We start from the raw sequence: 16,837 nt of genomic DNA, 5'->3' as shown, positions 1-16,837 counted from the left end.
TTTCGGTTGTTGCCATAATACGAGTAATATCAGCCGTTCGATCTCGCTTTGACGGTGTTCGTCCGATCCGCCAACCAGTACATGATAAGTAGCATTACGAAAACACCCTTTTTCCTGTACCCCAAGCGTTCCTGTGGTGGTATTAGAGTAAATCTGTTCTAGGATTATGGGTATTTTCGTCATTCAGACGCCTGGAAGAATAGATTACTGCACCCGAAGCGAAGAGGAAAGGATGAGGTCTTCTCTGTCTTCATCATCGCTCCCCCCAAAACCCTAGCTTTCTCCTCTCCATAGAGGTTTCTCACCATCGATTCGAAGTCTCCATGGCGATCGAGTTGTGGAAAGCGTTATTCTAGTGCTAGGTTTCCACCAGCTGTCTGACCAATCCCTGTGTGAGGACTTATCAGTGGAGATGGCCACGAAGAACCCATTCGATCTCCTCGGAGACGACGACAGCGACGACCTATCTCACCTCGTCGCGGCTCAGCAGCATAAGACCGAGAAAAAGCCGGCGTCCGCTGCGGCGCCGCCGCCAGCCGTGGCTAAGCTGCCGGCCAAGCCTGTACCACCTACTCAAGCTGGTGAGTTCCAAAATGTTCGTTTTTTTCTATTGAATGATTTCTGCAATGGGTACTATTCAACATGTGATTTCGTTGTGTTCTCTAATGAGATTTTAGAGATTTATACTATCAAAGTTGGTTTCTTCTTACATCTTTCTGTGGATTTACCTTTTCTGGCATCGTTTCTAGTTAAGGAGGCGAGGAGTAATACTGCACCGACAAGAGGTGGGGCCAGTCGAGGCGGGTTCGGGCGTGGTGGACGCGGACAAGGAGGTGGAGCTGGCCAAAGACGAGATTTTGGGAACGGAAGTGGCAGGTTTTCCGGAGGATATGGTGGCGGTGGGGGTGGTGGAATAGGAGGAGAAGATGGCGATGCCAATAGACCTCTGGAGAGGGACCGTGCGCCTCGTCAGCCCTACCGTGGAGGCCGTCGTGGTGGATATGGGAATGGGGAGACTGGAGGTGACTCTGAAGGGCCGCCTCGCCGTATTTATGAGCGCCGCAGTGGCACCGGTCGTGGGTATGAGATGAAACGTGAAGGTTCCGGGAGGGGGAATTGGGGAACTGCAACTGATGACACACTATTGCAGTTAAGACCTTAACATCAAGTCTTCTATCTTCTTCTGATGATATTTATTTGCGAGGAAAAACTTTGTTGTGCTATTGATGAAGGAAAAAGAAATCTAATGATGGTATTGTTTAATTGGTTAGGGAAACTGAGGAAACGATCAACACAGATGAGAAGATTGTGGTTTCTGAGAAGCAGACAGAGCAGGAAGATGTGCCAACACCCGAGATAACTAAGGAGGGCATTGCAAATGAAGCAGGGGAAAAAGAACCAGAGGATAAGGTATTGTTTCCTCATTCCTGGTTGCTTCATGTTTTTGCTAGCTCTGAAAAGGTGTTTACATACTATCTCCAGTCATGGCAAAGTAGAGATCTTAATGTCATTCTTTGTCCAAGTTGGCATATTCTAGAGAAGATATGTGCTTTTTGAGATAATGCCAATTCCGTTGTCTCTGATGTTCATTTTAATCCATCAATGTAGAAATAATGGCGGTGTGGTTCAATAAGACATGTAATCTCTTTATCTCTTTTGATTAGGTAATTCATCTCAATTGCTAGTTCATTTGAATGGTAGTGTGCATCAAGTTGTGGGACTACATCTAGATCTAGTGACTAGTGTTTACAACTTTGGCATTGGATAAACAACTATTGTTGACACGTAATTTAGATCCCACTTTTCTACTAAATTCCTATATAGTTCTTTAGACCTGGTATTTCTTCAGCTGGCCACCCTATATGCATTCCTTGCCCTCTATAATTTCAACTGATAAGCTTTATTCACTTCTCTATGTTGGTTAATGAATATTACTTCATCCTCAAAGGATCTTCAAAATGTTCTTCAAGGCTGATCCAATGGGTCTTGCTTGGTGTAAGCTAAATATATGGAAGACTTTATTTCACCCATCCGATAGCAATTACTTTTATTTTGTGGCAGATCAAGGCATTGACTTTCTCTTATTTTTCAGTATCAATTCAAGTAGCTGCCATACAATAAACTTATTGCATAAATATGTGTATGGATGTGTGTTGTAATCTCTCAGCCTTTCCTTTTCTTGTCTGTGTGTGTGTATGTGTTCATTGTACTTCGGAAGTGCTACATGTTACTTCATTTATGTTGTTAAATTTGTACTAGAGAATTGGTTTTGTTTAGGCACAATTTGGCTGAATGAGCATTTCTTGCTTGCTACACGTTAGTTTTCAATTATTAAAATCTCTTGATAGCTTTCATTCATAGAATAGATTCTTATTTGGCCCACTGAGTCTTAAAAATGGTTTTTTTTTTTGGAACTCTTTGTATTGAGGGACAGGCATGTTAAGAGTACCTTGTCGCAAGAATGAACAATTACATTGTAACATGTTTCAACCTCCTCTTGATGTTCTCACAATTCAGTTGTTAGTGGAAGTGAAGATCCGTTTAGTTATGAATTTCAAGCGTCATTTTCATACTAAGTAGTTTTTTCTTTCTATCTCTCATACTACTTCAAGTTAAATTGTGTAGGAGATGACATTGGATGAGTATGAGAAAATAAGGGAGGAGAAGAGAAAAGCGCTACTTGCCCTGAAGTCTGAGGAGAGGAAGGTTGAAATAGATAAGGAGTTGCAGTCAATGCAGCAGCTTTCATTGAAGAAGGGTAATGAAGAGGTCTTTGTGAAGTTGGTAAGATCGTTCTGGTATTTGTCTATGTATTAGTTTTAGTGTCTTTTTTGTAATAATCATTTGTCTTCTTATTAGGGTTCTGATAAGGACTCTATGAAAAAGAAGGAAAATGCTGAGCGTGATGAACGAGTAAAAAAGGTATCAACATCATAATTCTTTTTTCAATATCTTGAGAGTCTTCGCCTGTTAACAATTATAATATTAGTGGAAGGGATTGTCTGTATTTGCTAGTTTGTCAGCCTGAATGTGTTCCTAATGTGTCATCTTTCTTTGCTAGTCTCTCAGCATCAATGAATTTCTAAAGCCAGCTGGAGGAGAAAGGTCTTATGGTCCAGGCGGCCGTGGGCGCGGTCGTGGCAGAGGGCGAGGCGAGCAAGGAGCATTTGGAGGCGGTTTTGGTGGAAGCACAAGAGGACCGACTGCCGCACCTTCTATCGAAGACCAACAACAATTTCCTACGCTTGGTGGAAAATAAAGAACATCATGTGTTCCATCTTTACTGCCCGCCCTTTCAGTTTTGTTATTTCCTACCTCACGAGGATTTGATAGAATAATCGTGCTCCTTGTTCTTTATTTATTCGGTCTCTTGTCTTCAGGGATGTATATCTGACCTAAGTGTTCGAAACATTAGAGTCTAATTATGTGTCCAGACCGTTGCTTGCTAGTTATTATGTTTTTAGAATATCCTCGCCTCGCTGATTCTAGTTTTTATCAATTTAATTGATCTTGTTCTGTTCAATAAATTGCATCGGTGGTCTCTTTAGGCGTGATGATACAACTATACATTTTTGGGGGTAAATTTATACTGTTCGATTGCTTCTTTACGAATGCATGAAATATATGGACCTACAATTTGACGCGCTTTGAATGGAAATTAATATGAACTTATTTTACATTGAAATTATTTTAATTTGAGTTTAAAATAAGTTTAGTTTTAAGTCTGATTAAATTTGTTAAGTTTAATTTAGATTTGAATCAAACTTAAAATAATTTTTAATTTAAAAATATATATTATTATAAATTTAACATTTAGAATAAATTCTATAAATATCGAGCCGGCTCATAATCAAACTTAATTTAAAATTATTTTTAAACTTATTTCGAGTGCCCAGCTTAACCGAGCTAGCCGCTTGATTAATCTTCAGGCTATGATTTGCAGGATGATTCCTAGGAGACGTATTGTTGCATCAGTCATCACTTAGTAATGATTTGACATTTTATAAACACTGAAATGATGCTTCAAAGACAAGCAAATGCATGCCAAGTCTCGTCGGACGTAGCATCACATCACACCAGTTTTATTATTTTATCTTTTCCTTTTTACTTTCAGATTCTCCTTTTAATTCTCTCTGGAAGAGTACTCTGTAAAAGATAACACTCTGACACTATTTTGATGAAAATATTACTTGCGCTGCAGCATTCACAGCAAAAACAGTGAACCAGAGATTAGTAAATTGATGATAATTATGACATTTCTTCTATAAATTAGAACGTACGTAACCATGTAACGGCAACATGATTGCTAAAAGATGCGTTACAAAAGAGAGAATAACAGGAGATAGACAAGGAAAAGAACAGAGGAAGACTGGAGAAAGAATACACATTGAATTCCGCATGTCTATGAGAATAACATGCTCTTTAAGAGAATCTTCAACATCTGCGCATGAGGTTCTCCTTCTCTCGATCCCAAGTTGCTCTTATAGCCTCATAAGATCCCGCCTTAAGTGCATTTGGAGCCTCCTGTCTCACAGGACCACTATACTCTCGATGATGCTGCTGGTCTGGCAGAATTCTTCTACTCCTATTTCCGGTTTCATAATTAGGTGTAGAAGCGCAGCCAGATTCCATGACCATGTCGCCCTCCAATATGCGCAGAACCTTGGTAGATAATTCCACAACAATATCAGCACTTTAGCAGAGAACAATCATCAAATGTTATCGATGAATATTCTTCAGACTTACCTGAGACATTCGAGGCCTTGCATGTGGATCGCGTCTGATGCACAACAACGCTGCATGCAACATACAGTAGACCTCGTGTTCACAGTAAGAGGTTCCCAGACGTGGATCTATGAGCTCATCAATTGCATATTCTTCCAGTAAAGGACGAGCCTGTTGCAATTAACAGAACATGCAAAACCAAAACATTATTCTCTTCTTCATTATTGGTAATCGTTAGATAGAGAGGTAGTTCACCAACATATAATAACTGAGATTTGAGTAGATGAGGTGGATAAATTTATTTTCTCAGAATTTCGTTTGTCTCATACAAAACATATCAACTTACCCACTCTGTGAGGCACTGTTGACCCTTTGGTCGGTTAATATCGATGGCCTTCCGTCCAGTGACTAGTTCCACAAGTACCACTCCAAAGGAATAGACATCAGCCTTTTCTGTTATTTGCCCACTCTGAGCATATTCTGGGGCCAGATACCTGTGAATCAGTTGACAAATTAGATTACTCCATTTCCTCCCATAAAAGATAGATGCATATTTCATGTTTCATCTTAACATTTACCCAAAAGTGCCGATTACTCTAGTTTCCACTCCCATGTCTCCATCGGGCTGCCACCTAGCCAAGCCAAAATCTCCGACCTTGGGAAAACAAATGATACAGGTCAGATTGCATAAGAATTTGCAGTTCAACCACTGCTTCAAAATCAAGATGCAAATGGAACTTTTGTTTGATTAATGATTTTTAATGAGAACCATAAGTTTGTGCAGCTGTTCATGCAAACGTGTGCAAATGCCGCTTCAAGAAAATATCTCAATTTTTATACTGTCCTGTCCATTGATGAATGTTTTAGAAAAATGTCGTTGAAATAAAGTGAACAAGATATATTCTAACAAATCATCAACATGAATGTGGCATAATGAGATCAACACGGAGTAGATTTAATTAAGCTAATCTTGCAGAAAGAAAAGCCCTCCAAGAATAGAAAGCAAATCCTACAGTAAAAAAATAGACCGCTGGCCTAGCTAACTCAAGAAACCAAAACTGCTGAAAGGGCAAGAAGGTTGGGACAGAGAAATAAGTGTGTATATCCAGACTTGATTTGAAAGTTTTTATCATGCTCCAGAAATGACCATCCAACATCCCTCAAAAAATATTGTACAAAAGAATAAACAAAATCTAGCTACACCGCCATAAAATCCAAAAGAGGAGCAGAGGGTCATACCAGTGGTTCAAAATCATGTGTGACAAGAATGTTGTTTGGCCTCATATCACGATGAACTATGCAACCCACTCTGCACTCTTCATGAAGGTATCGCAATCCTCGAGCAGCTCCAACGGCAATCTTTTGTCTTGCGGACCACTCCAATGGTTCTCTATTACGACCTACAAAACATCCAATATCACAAAACAATAATGATCTTAGAGACGACCCTCAGGAGAAAGGTTCTGATTTAAACTATAAACAATTTGGCGATTCAGACATCAGCAGGCTGATGGAAGGCACTGGAGTGCTCCATCCAGGCACTTCTATTGTGCAGACTCCTCCAAGAGTATCATTGTGTCTAACAATCAGCCTATTAGCCACATTCGCGATATACTACATCCAAAAGACTAGTGAAAAAACATAATTTTTTATAACTGGCCAATTGACATGACAATTAAACTCCAAAAACGAACTATTATTAAAGAAATGGTAATAAAAAGGGATTATTATACTATGATGTCCTAAGAAGAAAGCTGATCATGATATCACCCCATGAGCGCTCCTTCAGCATCTGTAGGATCAACCATTTTCATTTATCTGGCTTATGAGAACCTGAACAAGGCATATAACACATGAACAGTAAAAAATTACTTACCATAAAGATGAGAATCCAATGATCCATTGCAGATATATTCATAAACCAGCAATCTCCTATTATCCTCAACACAAAATCCTATCAGCATTACGACATTACGATGTTGTGCGCAGCTCAGAACTTCTACCTCTGAGCAGAACTCGTGATCACCCTGGGAACTAGCAAGTTTGTGTTGCTTGACAGCAATTGCCTGACCATCTGGCAGAACACCTCTATGAACAGATCCAAATCCCCCTTCAGCCAAGAAATTTGCTTTTGAGAAGCCACCAGTAGCAAGTTCCAGTTCAGAGTAGCTGAACCACCTCGGAGGTTTTCCAAACACAGGTGCTTTATGTTGACATATTGAACATAAAGGAGGTGGCCCAGGAGGTGCATTTCTAGATAATGACACAGCTTCTCTAACATTTCCTCTGAAGTTTATGTCTGATCTGCTGCTCAAAGTACCAATTCCAGCCTCCCGATCAAGTTTAGAAAACTTCTCCACCAAAGCTTTGGAAGTTGGGATACAGATATTACTATCTTGTACTTGCGAAACTTTGGGGACCCGTTTTGAGGATGAGCATCCACCACAAAGGATCTCTGCCATCCAAGGCTGAAAATCTAAGGTTGCCGGAGGGCTGAAACTTTCACTATCAGAATCTGAGCTATTTATATTTAAATTTTGTAGTTCATCCTTACTTTCTGGCACATTTTTCGTAATGCATCCATTCATTTCAGAAGCACAAAAAGGTGAAGTTCCAGGATCTGAACTTGAGACAGAGGATGTTCCAGCTTCTGTACCAGTGAAAGGTGTCTCTATTTCTGGGCTACTAGATGGCGTTACTGCTGGCCCTCGAATGGACTTCCGAGGTTCTCTGGTATCCTTTGACATTTTACCTATTGACTTATCCAACTCAGCCGTTAATGGACAGGGCAATCGGGACTCTTTTTCGGGAGACCCAACCAGGTTTAAGCGAAGAACTTTTGGTTGAGAACGCTTCATGACAACAATGTTGCATTGTAGCTCTTCCATGCATCGCTTCTCCTCATGTTTCAGATCCCTGTACATAAGTAAGACAGACCTCTCTCAAGAAGTTGAAGCAAATAAGAAAAATACAAGGAGCCATCCACTTTGAAAATAAAATATGGATTAAAAATAAAAAGGAAAAGCTGAAACTACTAAGAAAATATGAACAGCACAAGTTATCTTAGTATTTCAGAAAGAAAATATTTCAGTCTTTCAGAACAGAATGTCAGAAGTTAACAATTACTTGTCCAACACAACCCAGTTTGCTTGAGAACGCTTGGATTCAGCAGCCACTGCACCACAAGGTGATCCAGAAACAATCTTTATCTTTACATTGATCTACAAGACAGTTGGAAGAAATTGATTTGCAAGTCAAATAAGAAAATCAAGCAGGACAAAAGGCAACAATAATTCACGAACCTTATTAGGGTCATACACATCATGAAGTAGAAGCATCATCTGAGAACATGATTCTGTAATATCAGATTTCTGCTCCAAAATAGTACCAGAATGCGATCTCCTGTGACCACTTGCACAGTCTCCTGAAAATCTTGGAAATCCCCATAATCTTCTACCTGAAATATGAAAGCCTAATAAGGTTATAGGTCATTAATGTGATGACTAATAGGACAATAAAAGATCAAGAACAGAAAGAAATTACAAAGAATCTTAAAAATGAGGTCCAGAAGATATGATGGAAAGACACATCATGCATTTCCAATTTTAAGATAAGAGAAAACTCGTGCTCGTCTATGCTATGTAATTAGTTAGCTGCTCCAAAATTGAAATTCCACGGCAGGCTCAAGCCTCAAGAACCTAGTTTCTAGTAACACCCTAGACATAGTCAAAGACAAACTCAGAAACTACCAACCTAGAGAATAATAGAAAAGTTACACAGATAATGTTAAGTATTCATCAAGCAATTTATGGCCTGAACATGAAAAATAGAACACAAGAGAAGCGGAGTTAAGAAAAACCGACAGAAACCCGAGTAAATTATAACCAAAAAAAAAAATGGAGAACTTTGAGAAATGATACCAGAACTCTGTGGAAGAACGACAACCAGAAGTGTGATGCAATCGCCAGGTTGAACAACATGAGTTAAAGCCCACACGAGGGCGGTCTTCGGGATCTCTTTAGAAGCCTTAATTGCGACCACGACCTTCTCGGTGGGATCACCGGCCTTGTCTACCTCCCCCTTCTTCTGCTTCTGAGTAGAACTCATCTCGCCCTTCAAGATCCGACCAAATACCCCCCTCAATTAAACTACTTCGAAGCAGTCAAAACAAGAGAACGATGAAGCCCAGCAGTAGAAGAAAGTTGAGAACCAAGGCGAGACAAAACTCCTCATCACTGCAATTGCTAATGTTTCCAGGCAGACGTGCAAACCGACATCGGAATCAAAAACTACCTGTTGCAATCACTATTTGTAGCAATCATGGTAGAAGAAAGACGCTTTCAAACTGCTCAGATGTTAGTAGAACTCATTTACTCCAACCAACCTAAATTTAATATCCTCGAAGTTTCTTTCATTTCTTATTTCTTGTACTGTCTCCAGCCCAGGCGCTCGGTTTGGTAGCTGAAATGGTGAAGAAGATACCTCTTTTTCTTACCCCGATCAAACGCTATAGTCCAATAAAAATGTCCAAGCTGTAACTTTGTGATGCAGTTTGATAGTAGAAAAGGTAAAAGCAGCTAACAGATAATTCAAGCAAACAGATGCACTGTTCTCGTGAATGTACCACCACTGTTGATGGAAAACGACGGAGAAGAAAAGTAATGCACCAGGTCAGCTTCTACAGTAACAAGCTCCTTGGGCCCTTGGAAGTTATGAGAGGATTTCAAAATAGAACCCTAGAAAATTTTGAAACCAAAAGCAGTTAAACCACCGGTAAGAAGCTTAGTTGACCTCCAAATCGGCCTTCGACCAGCTCACCGAATTGATAAGAGAACTCGAGCAAAGCTAAAATCGAACCAAGGATGGAGAACTTCAAGATTTCTTCCTTGGATAACTCCCAGATAGCTTTACAAAATCAAAAATTTTCTACTTCACGCACCCAAAAGACCGGTGGTATACTCAAATCCGAGCTAAGAAACACCACTCCACGCATCCAAATACTACCTCAGAAGAGTACCATTTGAAATCGATCCAAGACCAGGAAGAAGAGCAGAAAAGGCGCGAACTCGAGGACTTCCAAATGAAGATCACCGGCGCTTGATCCTTCCTCCAGATCAGGAAAACTATATAGAAACTCTAACCTTAATCATCTTCAAATGGAAATGGAGATCTCACTAATTCCCCCCAACAAAAGAACTCTCTCCCTTCGTTACTCCATTAGCTATAATACCGCGGATCGCCGTCGAACAGTACTCCTCCAAAAGCAGCACCCCTCCACGTCTATCGTTATTACGAAAGCGCCCTGGTCCATATTTAACGGCACAACTGGATCAGTCACAGCCGTTTGAGTTGTTACGAAAATTTCCCTCTCTCACCCTGTTTTATTGATTTATTCCGTTTGAACCCTACCTTTTCATTATTTACAAAGAAATGGAGCATTATTTGAGGACAAAGTTGCTTTAAGCTGAGCAGGGTTAAGGTTAGAGGCTGTTCGTCAGACTAATAATTGGGTTTCTATAAAACAATTTCAGGGAAGGGAAATTACCGGGTGTGAAATGAAATTTCGCTTGAGTAAATTTTTCACGTCCATTTGGTACAACCTCCAGATTGGCGTTGTTATTGTGTCCACTTGACCGGAGTAATCCGGTGTCCTGTTCACACTTAAGGCCAGATTTCAGATTTGTCATGCTCACTGATCAGACGGCCCAGAGATGACGTACACCGGTACACGTCGTAATACAGCTTCATCTCATTATGAAATCTTGTTCGGCTTTTCAGATCGGACGGTGGAGACCGGTAGTCCAGATTCGATATCTGAATCACGTGAACAGAGGATAGCATGGATCAGAGCCGTCAGTTTCGTTTTTTGGGTCTCAAGAGCCTGACACGTACTCCATTGCTCGTACGTCTCTTCAGACCGCGGTTTGCGTGTCACCTGCGGCTGCACTTGGGCAGGCAATTCATAATCACAATTCCGGGAAACGCGGCTGCCTGTGTGGGAAACGGACATTTAAACCAAAAAGATTTGTTTTTCTTTTTTAATAAAAAGAGAGAGCAGTATGTATTAATGATATCTTCAACCAGGATCTATAAATATCTTAAATGTATTAATGAGAATAGCAACGGTGAATCTGATGAAGGACTATATCATATCTGTTATATTCCATAACTCTTAAATCCGTACAGTGTAGAATTTTTAATGTAACTTTTTCCTTTTAACATTTTAGGTTTGCAAAATTAATGGCACCTACCTCCTCTTCATAAATTTGGTTGGCACCTTATTACGACAAGAGAAAAGGAAACTCATTGCCTTCTTACGAGATTCGCGTTTCCCGTCACGTTCGCTTGCGCACCCATTAATTCCCGCGCACATGGCCTCGCAAGTCGCAAACGTCGTAACTTTGAGGCTACGTTCGTAAATAACTCGACTCGACAAGACGAGGGCAATTCTGCATCTCGAACCCACGTGGTGGGGGTGGTGGGAGGGGGGGGGGGTCCGCGGACGGATGGGCCCCAGCCGCCGCCGTTACCTCCCCGTCATCATAATTGCACGTCAATTCGAACGGCGGATTACGGCGTTATCCTGTGGTTGGCGTCACTCGCGGATCGGGTCAAGGATCGGAAGGTTCTAATAAAAAAATAAACAAGAATAAAGAATGGGTTTCGTTGTGATCTTATAATAGATGGGATTAGTCCCTCTTCCGTGCATCGCAATTCATAATTAATGAGAGCCAGTGTTAAATTACTAGAAGCGGCCGTATATTTAATAAGACCTTATTGGGCAATTATTTAGTTAATTAATGGGGGTTACGTGAAAACGTTTGTTAGGTGGGTGGGAGTTGGGAATTAATGAGTCCTCGTTGGCATGCTCGTCCGAAGCCCTGGATTTGTCTTCTTCTCCACCTAAGCAAGTCTGATTAGTAGTTACGGCAGAACACTTCATGCACGTGTCTCGGGTGCTGGTCTTTTTGTTTTTGTGGGTGGGATTTTGGTACAATAGCAGTTGCACTAAAGTTAGTCCGACTGCCCTGTATAACATTATATACTAATCCCTATAATTACTTAGTCTACTTTCTCGCACGTAATGCTCGATAATCTCCTCTCCCTCAGCAAATCTAACTATATATATTAAAGAAAAGAACATCATCTCTGCATGAATGATTGGCTCATTACGGTCAGGGAAATGCATCCAAGATGCCTCCTTCCTTGGCGCCGGTATCGACTGTCCCGAGAAGCCAAGTGGGGTTCAAATGATAAGGGTCGTAATTCGTGAGGCTAAAGTGTGTGATTCGTAGTTCAAGAAAGATGCTTTCAGGTCGTCAAAAATCCTGATTGCTTGACACTTATCCAAGAAAGATATCTCTGGTCCACCACTCTCCCTCCTCCCTCTCCCTCTCCCCTCCCCTGAGATTTGAATGTTATCAGATGGCTTTTTCTTTACTAGTTTTGGCTTTACTTTTGTCCTGGGAGTGATCAACTTGCCACAATTTGACAAGCGTCAGATGTCAAAAATCTTTGCAAACATGCTTGATTTCTAACAACAAAAATGGCAAACGACTGATATAAAAGAAAAAGTGACGTGAAGATGTACTGCAATAAACAGTTGGTGCTGGTATAAGCATTCACATTTAGAGAAGATGCCAAGTTGACACCTTTAAATGCCCACCGCTGTGTGCCAAAATTTACTGCAGATGGTTTGAGTTACTACTACAAGTCTCATCTGCAGTACGTGACAAGCCTGTCACCTACCAAATTTAATTGAGGGGGCCCTCATCAGCAGAACTGCCCGACCATAGGAGGAGGAGCAGAAGGGATATGAACTCAAACTCAAATTTAAAATCGAACTCAAAATTTAATCTTGGCATAGAGGGAAAGCAATGGATGCAGGAGAAGCAGGGCAGCAACATGTGTCCCCCGTGTTTCCTCAATCAACCAGCGGCAAGTTGGCTGCTGTACTGCCAAATGAACGCCACGTGCAAAGATGCCTCCAGTTGAAGTTGGCATTGAATAAGGGGGGGATCAGAAAACGAACAATAGATTCGCCAAGGGAAGCCATAAATCCATGAAATGAGATAGTCGAGTAATGCAAGTATACCTGGCATGAACTGAAGTTTTACGAACGTCTCTAAGTAAATCTTATTGAGGGATATGGAGTCTATGATGGGTTTGTGCAGCGAAATTGGAGGTTTTCAAGGCAAACAGAAGCTTGTGTGTCCCCTTCCTCAGAGCAATCTACCCTCTAAATGCAGGATCATGCCTTCCGACTGCTGAAAGATTCACTTTTTGGAGACTTTAATTTGTGACCTATTTACTTGCCTTTTTGTCAAGTAAGACAACGAGACGAGCATCTGCATACAGTTCTGGCCAGCCACCAAAATCTAGCAGATCAACTGGGCAATCTCTGTTCAGCAATCAGCATCACATGTTAAGATGGATTGCTTCGTGTTCTTTTGGGATGAGCACCATTGTTATTGGAGGACATTGTGATGTTCTCTAAAGAATAATCATGGATGTTTAGAGGTTTCTGTAGATTTATGCACACTGACACTGTCTCAGAAGGACTCAACTGTAACAACTGCATGCAGAGACTTGAAGCCACAAAGTAGCTGATAATAAAGGATTAGCGCAGAGAAGATCCAAACGCCTAAACAGTGGGAGACAATCTAGATCATTTGGAGAAAACAAGAGCAGAGATACTATTTCAGTAATTTCATGCAATAATGTTAGAAGTATTACAACCCAAAACATCATCCAGGCCAATCAGCTTTAGACCAGCATTTCAACTGTGGAAATAATTGTTCCAATGGCGACAAGGAAAGTTAAGAAAAAGAAAATTGATTTATTTTGAGTGAACCATTTTGGAGAAAAATCACCATGGTAACAAATGGGCATGGACATTACAAAAATTCATGAACCTTGGCTGGCTTGAACATATATATATATATATATTTGACAAACAGCTATAATAATTATGTCCTTTCCCAGACTTATACAGCAATCTAATAATGCCTCTGAATTACTCATTGCAGGGTGCGCATTGACAACAGGATTTATCTTGCCTCAAGAGAATCCATATTCTTTGATATCAATGCAATCACTTCATGGCATTTTAACTCATCATTTGTTCATGTATAGATCCAGATTGTTTCTAATATTATCTGAGACTGCATTTTTCATCAGAGATGGTCATCAGTCTGCATGAACACGACTGCAAGCATCCGAACCCTGAAAAACAAATTCAACTTGCTGAAATCAAATATACTTCCATATGAGTCCAAGGGTGTGATAAGCAACTTTTAATAGTTCTAATGTACAATAAAGTTACCCATCCTAGTTTAATAGTTGTGCCATACTTTGTGGATATGAGACACTCATTGAGAGGCCACATCCCTCTTCACTCCCTCTTCTAATTAGACATCCAAAAGGAGTGATGGAGAATGTTTTGTTCATGTGTAGTTCAATACATTGAATTTACTTGAATGAGCAATCCAAATATGAATAAAACAAATAGGCAATAACATATATTAAAATATAACCACTCAAGGTCTAAGCCAAAAGCAGATAATGCATGCAAATATGCAATTATATAACCATTTATCTCTACATCCCAGTCCGTCACCCAATACCCACAGTCTGAGCCCACACACCTGACTCACTTATTCAGCTTGGCTGCCGCAAGCCCACAACAATGATTATGTGGCTACATCAGATACGCAAAATGGCATATGCAGCTCAACTACATGACAGCCGAACATCATGTTAGTGGTGCAATTCCTATGTGAGAAGGATTACCCCCTATAACTAGACAATCTAGGAAAGAGTTGATAGTCTTCTAGCTCCTATAGTGTCTACAAATAATCACATCTTCAAATTTAAGCCATATTACACAATCCATAAGTTTGATCAGATCTATCACATCCCACTCTGGTCTCTAATGGCTCTTTTGTATTGGTGTTTCTGTACTTACAACATTTGTAGCACACAATACAATTATGTCTTTACTACCCCTTGTTCTCTTAACTAAACAATACGAAAAAAGAACGAAGGAACAAAAGCATGACAGTCAGTTAAAAACATTTTAATACAAAAGATGGTATTATTCTCCATGGTATCATGCTCCAGTAGCTCCACTACTCACTACTGACATCAATGGAGCATTTCAACCAAGAATGGTACTTGAAATGCAACTGGCATGCATCTATAAGAGCTGATGAAGTAGCTTGCACTAATTTACAGAAACAGCGGATCGATAAGACTGTATGAATCAACAAACAATTAATTACTCCAGAATTAACATATTAAAGGAAAATTATTAATGTCATATATCACAAAGAAAGCTAAAGGAATTATATGACTCAAAGAGTTGAGACTTCCATATTTGATATCAAAGTAGAATTTTACTTCTAATAAAGTCTACAACCAGTAAAGTCTACAACCAGTCAAGCGGACACCACAACAGAAACATATCTTCAGATATGGACATACAGTTCCACCACAATAAATGTCGCCATGCATTTTTACATTATGTTGGTGAAGTAAAACAAAAAGGTTGCAGTAACATACTCTATCCAAAGGATATAATCATATAAATCATTTGTAGAACTTCACCAATAGTCTCCACAAGAGCACTTCCCGTCCTTAAAGTGATGGAACCGCTTGTTATCCCTAACAATCAGCTCTCTCCCAACAATCTTCGACATGATCTTGATTGCATTGTGGCAATCACCGCATATCCTGAGGTTCTTGATGATCCGAAGGGGTGTCCTTGCTGGGGTACTGATAAGGCCATAAGCAATTGCCAGCCGCTCACTGTGATATAGCAAAGCCTGCTCCTTTGCCTCCTGATCAATGTCATGAAGCACATATCTTGTATCTGGCACATATCCTTGCTCCTTCACAACCTTCTTCTCAATCTTTGGGGGTAATCTGTACTCCCCCAACTTGTTCCTCCCATCAAGCATGTTGATGCCCAACCGCCTCTTGGGCGGTGGTGTTGGAATCTTGTTTGCAACAGCTTTAGATGGATCAATGGAGACCAAGATTTCCTCGACCTGGTCTTCGAGATCAACATCACCCTGTGCCCGAGCTAAGTTCCTCATCGACTCCCACATAGCAGCAGGCGGTTCAAATGACAACTTCTCAATGAACTCCATTGCCTCATTAAGGTGCCCTGACTTTCCCAGCACTTCTAGCATCCCAATATAATGCTCAATCCCAGGAGCAATCCCATAATCCTTAAACATAGAATCAAATTGGATGAATCCCTCCTCAATGGCCTCTGCACTGGCACAAGAAGATAAAACCAACAGAAAAGTTCCAGCATCAGGCCGGATCCCCACATTCTTCATCTGCTCAAAAAGTTGCAACCCTTCATCTCCCAAGTTGTTATTCGCATACCCCTCAATCATCAAATGCCAGGAATCCATATTTCGGTCAGGCATATGATCGAACGTGCGGCGGGCATCAACCATGCTGTTGCACTTGCCGTACATCTCCAAGAACTTATTATTAATCTGGAGGTCAGCACGGAACGGGGACCGGAGGAAGAAATCGTGGATCTTTTTGAGCTCCTCGAGGAGCTTTGGATTGGAGCATGCGGAAACAAGGGCGAAGAAGGTTGGTGGATCGGGGCGGACGCCTTGGTTTAAGAACTCGACGGCCTCCTTGACCTTGCCCTCACGGCAGAGGGCCATGAGGTCGACTGGACCAGGAGGAGGTCCTGCCGGAGCCGGAGCCGGCGCCGGTGCAGGCGTGTTCAACGGAGGACGTTGGTGGGTCTGTGGGCCCCAGTTGCTAGGATTTCCGCGGGATTGGGGATAGGAAGGAGGAGGCCTCGGCGGCGAATCCTGGCGGTGGAAGCTGTTGGTGGCGGTCGAGAGGAGACGAGGTGCCCCAGAAGGGAAAGATGGGATATTTAAGGTTTTGGGAAGGAGGAGATGGGAAGCGGAGAGGAGGCGTACCTTGGAGAGGGTAAGGGCGAACATGGAGGTGCGATGGATCACGGCGAAGGAGGATGCCATGGCTCGAAGAAAGGAGAAACCCTAGGATTTGGATCGGATTTAGGATAGGGTTTATCGGAGATATATAGCGGTGTTATACTTGAATCACAGCG

At 41.2% G+C, this 16,837-nt stretch overlaps 3 protein-coding genes across 5 annotated transcripts; 1 reads left to right on the top strand and 2 right to left on the bottom strand.

Annotated features, from left to right (window-relative positions):
* The first annotated feature begins 200 nt into the window (after positions 1-200).
* On the top strand, positions 201-3,466 carry LOC140762796 (RGG repeats nuclear RNA binding protein A-like). The gene is made up of 6 exons (XM_073100753.1): positions 201-581; positions 750-1,149; positions 1,272-1,410; positions 2,626-2,784; positions 2,860-2,922; positions 3,062-3,466. Exons 1-6 carry the CDS (start codon positions 413-415, stop codon positions 3,257-3,259), a joined length of 1,128 nt encoding a protein of 375 aa, XP_072956854.1. The 5' UTR covers positions 201-412; the 3' UTR covers positions 3,260-3,466.
* Positions 3,467-4,238: 772 nt separating this feature from the next.
* LOC140758837 (inactive protein kinase SELMODRAFT_444075-like) lies at positions 4,239-9,983 on the bottom strand. 3 transcript variants are annotated; one of them, XM_073095187.1, is made up of 10 exons: positions 9,110-9,983; positions 8,646-9,018; positions 8,028-8,197; positions 7,852-7,946; positions 6,602-7,641; positions 5,965-6,125; positions 5,304-5,380; positions 5,072-5,219; positions 4,747-4,896; positions 4,239-4,662 (listed from the first exon to the last, which is right to left on the bottom strand). In XM_073095187.1, the coding sequence occupies exons 2-10, from the start codon at positions 8,830-8,832 to the stop codon at positions 4,435-4,437; spliced, it is 2,256 nt and encodes a 751-aa protein (XP_072951288.1). In that variant the 5' UTR covers positions 8,833-9,018; positions 9,110-9,983; the 3' UTR covers positions 4,239-4,434. The 3 variants fall into 3 exon arrangements, with proteins under 3 accessions (XP_072951288.1, XP_072951278.1, XP_072951299.1); XM_073095177.1 differs by having other exon boundaries at positions 8,646-9,983; XM_073095198.1 differs by having other exon boundaries at positions 8,028-8,182; positions 8,646-9,982.
* A 3,583-nt stretch (positions 9,984-13,566) lies between these two features.
* On the bottom strand, positions 13,567-16,827 carry LOC140761497 (pentatricopeptide repeat-containing protein At2g15690, mitochondrial-like). Its single transcript, XM_073098854.1, has 2 exons — positions 15,289-16,827; positions 13,567-13,950 (listed from the first exon to the last, which is right to left on the bottom strand). The coding sequence occupies exon 1, from the start codon at positions 16,743-16,745 to the stop codon at positions 15,330-15,332; it is 1,416 nt and encodes a 471-aa protein (XP_072954955.1). The 5' UTR covers positions 16,746-16,827; the 3' UTR covers positions 13,567-13,950; positions 15,289-15,329.
* Between the last annotated feature and the right edge of the window lie 10 nt (positions 16,828-16,837).

Source organism: Typha angustifolia, chromosome 1 (genome assembly GCF_048772165.1).
Source record: "Typha angustifolia cultivar Huaian chromosome 1, ASM4877216v1, whole genome shotgun sequence".
Taxonomy (NCBI): Eukaryota; Viridiplantae; Streptophyta; class Magnoliopsida; order Poales; family Typhaceae; genus Typha; species Typha angustifolia.
The sequence above is the reverse complement of the archived record's forward strand: the minus strand, read 5'-3'. Positions and strand labels throughout refer to the sequence as shown.